The sequence below is a fragment of the Macaca mulatta genome, chromosome 16 (genome assembly GCF_049350105.2).
Source record: "Macaca mulatta isolate MMU2019108-1 chromosome 16, T2T-MMU8v2.0, whole genome shotgun sequence".
NCBI lineage: Eukaryota > Metazoa > Chordata > Mammalia > Primates > Cercopithecidae > Macaca > Macaca mulatta.
The window spans coordinates 88,553,400-88,558,544 of record NC_133421.1 but is presented as its reverse complement, the minus strand read 5'-3'; the positions used below and the strand labels follow the sequence as shown (position 1 = coordinate 88,558,544).

Genomic DNA, 5,145 nt, shown 5'->3' with positions numbered 1-5,145 from the left:
GATTTACTCATAGAACATTTTCCAGGTCAGAACAGCTGGACAGACCTTTCCAGATGTAAGACCCCCAAACCTAAATATGCCAGGTACTTTTAAGGCCCCTTTAAGGTGGGTAACTCTCACTTTGCCCTCGGCCCAGAAAAGCTTGTTTCCAATAGGCGGTGGCTAGAGGGTGGGGAAATGTCCCATCCTTCATGGAATGTGTGGGATTGCGGGTCAGTTCAGTGGTGTACCTGCTTGCCCCAGCCACCAGTGAGTACCCGCTGGAGAGAAGGAAAAAAAAGCCAAAAGCACTCAAGCGTGATATCAACAGATGAGCTTCAGTCAAATCAATGACTGCCTCCCACTGTTACAGAAACCGCCCTGGTCACAAGGGACTCTGGGCTTCTGGCTTGAGCCCTGTCAACAAAGAAGGGATTCTTGTTGAAGAATCGTGGAAGGAGGAGGAGGCTGGGCATCATCTCTCAGCTTGGAGGAGGGGACACCGTGCTGGGGGCTGGGATCACCATGCCCCTTGCCCGCCTCGCACCTTGCTGCTGTCCGTAACCCCCCAGCGCCTCCTACAGGCCTGGACACCTTATCCCTCTCCTTAGCCCCAGGAGCATGTTTCGGGAACTCTCCTCACCTCTGTGTCTTGTGTTTTGCAGTGATCAGGGCCAAAGCAGTCAGCGAGAAGGAGGTGGACTCTGGAAACGACATTTACGGCAACCCCATCAAGAGGATCCAGTATGAGATCAAGCAGATAAAGGTATTAGTGGCTGCTGGCGTCCCGGGCTGCACTGTGGGCACAGCTGTGGGGTGTTGGGGTGGGCAGAGATCCTGGGTCCCTGGAACACGATCTGGCCACCTGTGGAGCAGAGCAGAGGATGAGGTCCTCAAGCTGCAAATAGATCCGATTTCCCTTCATCCTCGAATGCCTGAAAAGTTGTGTGGAGATGACATGTTCCCCACAAGTTCAATTCCTTCAGAAACCTGTCTGGGCGTCGTGGCTCACGCCTGTAATCCCAGCTCTTCAGGAGGCCAAGGTGGGCGGATCACTTGAGCTCAGGAGTTCAAGACCAGCCTGGGCAACGTGGTGAAAATCCATCTCTACAAAAAAACTAGCCAGGCACGGTAGCGCCCGCGTGTGGTTCCAGCTATTCAGGAAGCTGAGGTGGGAGAATCGCTTGAGCCCAGGAGGCGGAGGCTGCAGTGAGACGACATCTCACCACTGTATTCCAGCCTGGGTGACAGAGTGAGACCCTGTATTTAAAAAAAAAAAAATGTGGCAGGGAGGGCAGGGCCTGACCTGGGGCAGGAGAGGTGATGCTGTTGTCATTGATAGTAACTAACATGGTCTGTAAGAGAGAAGAAAATTCATGTCGCAGGGGGAGGGACAGCCATGTGATATGGTAGTAGTTGTAGTCATCCATATTTAATTTTGTTATTAAAAATAAAAAGTAGGCCGGGCACAGTGTCTCACGCCTATACTTCCAGCATGTTGGGAGGCCGAGGCGGGTGGGTCACCTGAAGTCAGGAGTTCAAGACCAGCCTGACCAACATGGAGAAACCCCATCTCTACTAAAAATGCAAAAATTAGCTGGGCATGGCTGGGCACGGTGGCTCACACCTGTAATCTGGGCACTTTGGGAGTCTGAGATGGGCGGATCACCAGGTCAGGAGATCGAGACCATCCTGGTTAACACGGTGAAACCCCATCTCTACTAAAAATACAAAAAAATTAGCCGGGCATGGTGGCGGGCACCTGTAGTCCCAGCTACTCAGGAGGCTGAGGCAGGAGAATGGCGTGAACCCAGGAGGCAAAGCTTGCAGTGAGCTGAGATTGTGCCACTGTACTCCAGCCTGGGCGACAAAGCAAGACTCCGTCTCAAAAAAAAAAAAAAAAAAAAAAATTAGCTGGGCATGGTGGCGAGCGCCTGTGATCCCAGCTACTTGGGAGGCTGAGGCAAGAGAATCACTTGAACCCAGGAGGTGGAGGTTGCAGTTAGCTGAGATCATGCCACTGCACTCCAGCCTGGGCGATAAGAGCGAAACTCCATTTCAAAAAAAAAAAAAAAAAAGTAGTTGAAAATCAGTGTTATCAGAAGGTCAGTGGAATGCTTTATCATCACATCTATGTCAGTTTAAGGGGATGACCTAGTCTGTCAGTGCCTGAGACTCTTTCTTTATGAAGCAGGAAAGAGGATCTGCTCTTACGACCTCATAAAGGGGTTGTGAAAAGGCCAGTGTCAGTGCCAAGGAAACGCTTTTAGCCTTTTGGCAAATGATGTCATTTAATACAGCATCAACATAACCTTTCTTGGTACAAGTTGGAGTGTCACTCTCAAAAAACCATTTGTCATGACATCAGGCATGCTCCCATTCCATTTGGGTTTGCTTATTGAAACTCTTCAGGGGGGAAAAAAAGCAGCCTCCCCGAGTGCTGGGAAAATGCCATTCTTTGCCTGGGGCAGCAGGCGTGTTCCTGAAAGGCTGTGAGTAAATCAGATGTTGAGAATGCAAACTCCTCTGGCCCGTGGCGTTATGTCCTAATTCCTGAGGTGCCTCTCTGCTCTCATTGCCATCAAGTAGACAATATTTGATTAAAATTCCTGGAAATATGGGTTGGGCGGAGTGGCTTATGCCTGTAATCCCAGCACTTTGGGAGGCCGAGGCAGGAGGATTGCTTGAGCTCAGGAGTTTGAGACCAGCCTGGGTGATAGAGCAAGACCTCGTCTCTACTAATTAAAAAAAAAAAAAAAAAAAGCCGAGCATGGTGGCACGCGCCTGTAGTCCCAGCTACTCAGGAGTCTGAGGTGGGAGGATCACTTGAGCCGGGGAAGTTGAGGTGTAGCCCCAGCCTGGGCAACAGAGTGAGACCCTATCTCAAAAAAATAAAAAATTCCTGGAAATATGCAAAAGTCATGGTCCTTCATGGTGGTCCAGAGTCATGCGGAGGTACAAAAGCCCCTCCCCAGAGATTCAGAAATGACCTCATTGGGGCGGGGGGGTGAGGGGACAGAGGTGTTGTCTAAGGATGTCACGTTCCAGATGACAGTCTCGTGCCCACCTGCTGTGATCTGCCACACTAAAAGTTGAGTGACTCTAAAGAATCACTTTGCTATAAAAAGTCTTTTTCTTTTCTTTTCTTTTTTTTTTTTTTTGAGATGGAATCTCACTCTGTCACCCAGGCAGGAGTGCAGTGGCGCCATCTCAGCTCCTTGCAACCTCTGCCTCGCGGGTTCAAGGGATTCTCCTGCCTCAGCCTCCCAAGTAGCTGGGATTACAGGCGCTTGCCACCACGCTCAGCTAATTTTTGTGTTTTTAGTAGAAACGGGGTTTTGCTACGTTGGCCAGGCTGGTCTCAAACTCCTGACCTCAAGCAATCCGCCCACCTCAGCCCCTCAAAGTGCTGGGATTACAGCCATGAGCCCTGAGCCCAGCTGTAACGGTCCTTTTCTAATCCATGCAATTTGCACTTCCCGGTCCTCTTTGGTGCTGGCTACACCCCGGATACAGATTGTGCCGCCGCGGTGTTCTGGATGGGAATGAAATTCCCTGACTGTGCAGCCTCCCTCTGCTTACATGTCCTCCTCCTTGTCTTTCCAGATGTTCAAAGGGCCTGAGAAGGATATAGAGTTTATCTACACGGCCCCCTCCTCGGCAGTGTGTGGGGTCTCGCTGGACGTTGGAGGAAAGAAGGAATATCTCATTGCAGGTGTGTATGAGTGGGGCCATCAGCCGGAGGCTCACACCGAAGTGGGGCTGTTCCTGGACGCCTTCCAGGGCTCGTTTCCCAGGCTCGAGGAGTGGGGAGGTGGAGTAGCTAAGGAACAGTGAGGCAGGGTACGGAGCCCTGACACTGAACGGTGCCCTCTCGGCCCCTTCCTGTCAGAGAATGCTAGTGAATGTTCACCTACCTGCCAATTTCCTAGGAAATCTGAGATTGGTAGACAAAAAAAGTGAGCATTTTTGCCTTTTGCTCCTAAAAGGGAGGCGTGTGCAGGATGCTGGAGACGTGCAAGGCAGAGAAACCCTTTCTGCCGTCGGGAGGGTGGAAAGCTTGCGTGACATCTGTTGATACTGTGCACAAGACCTGTTTGACTTATTCATTCATCTATCTCCTTTTTTTATTGTGGTAAAATACATGTAACAAAATGTAGCCATGTTAATCATTTTCCTTCCTTCCTTCCTTCCTTCCTTCCTTCCTTCCTTCCTTCCTTCCTTCCTTCCTTCCCTCCCTCCCTCCCTCCCTCCCTCCTTCTTTATTTTCTTTCTTTCTTTCTTTTCTTTTTGAGACAGAGTGTCGCTCTTTCACCCAGGCGGGAGTGCAGTGGCGCAATCTCAGCTAACTGCGACCTCGGCCTCCCGGGTTCAAGAGATTCTCCTGCCTCAGCCTCCCGAGTAGCTGGGATTATAGGCACGTGCCACTACGCCCAGTTAATTTTTCTATTTTTAGTAGAGACAGGGTTTTACTATGTTGGCCAGGCTGGTCTCAAACTCCTGACCTCAGGTGATCCACCCACCTCAACCTCCCAAAGTGGTAGGATTACAGGCGTGAGCCACTGCGCCCGGCCAGCCGTTTTCAAGTGTACACTTCAGTGGCATTAGATATATTCGCTGTTGTGCAACCATCACCACCATCTATTTTACCTCCATTTTACTTTCTGTCTCTGTGGATTTGACTGCTCTAGGGGCTTCACATGGTTGGAACTCTGCAGTGTTTGTCCTCTGTGGCTGGCTTATTTCAGTAGCATGATGTTTTCAAGGTTCATTCACGTTATAGCATATATCAGAATTTCCTTACTCGTTTTTTTTTTTTTTTTTTTTTTTTTTTGAGACAGTGTCTTGCTCTATTGCCCAGACTGGAGTGCAGTGGCGCGATCTAGACTCATTGCAACCTCTGCCTCCTGGGTTTAATTGATTCTCCTGCCTCAGCCTCCTGAGTAACTGGGATTATAGGCACGTGCCACCACACCTAGCTGGTTTTTTTTTGTTGTTGTTTTTTTTTAGTAGAGATGGGGTTTCACCATGTTGGCCAGGCTGATCTCGAACTTCTGACCTCAGTTGATCTGCCCGCCTCAGCCTCCCAAAATGCTGGGATTACAGGCATGAGCCACTGCACATGGCCCCAAATTTCCTTACTTTTTAGGGATGAATCATTGTATG

At 49.9% G+C, this 5,145-nt stretch overlaps 1 protein-coding gene across 12 annotated transcripts in view; it reads left to right on the top strand.

Moving 5' to 3' along the window:
• Nucleotides 1-5,145, top strand: part of TIMP2 (TIMP metallopeptidase inhibitor 2) — a 73,611-nt gene that overhangs the window by 51,577 nt on the left and 16,889 nt on the right. For 11 of the 12 annotated variants that reach the window (XM_077973107.1, XM_077973110.1, XM_077973108.1 and 8 more), the window contains 2 exons: nt 645-745; nt 3,586-3,694. In XM_077973107.1, the coding sequence (XP_077829233.1) occupies nt 645-745; nt 3,586-3,694 (210 nt within the window). Of the gene's footprint in view, nt 1-382; nt 536-644; nt 746-3,585; nt 3,695-5,145 lie in introns of those variants that run through there. The other variant, XM_028836871.2, reaches the window with a different exon arrangement.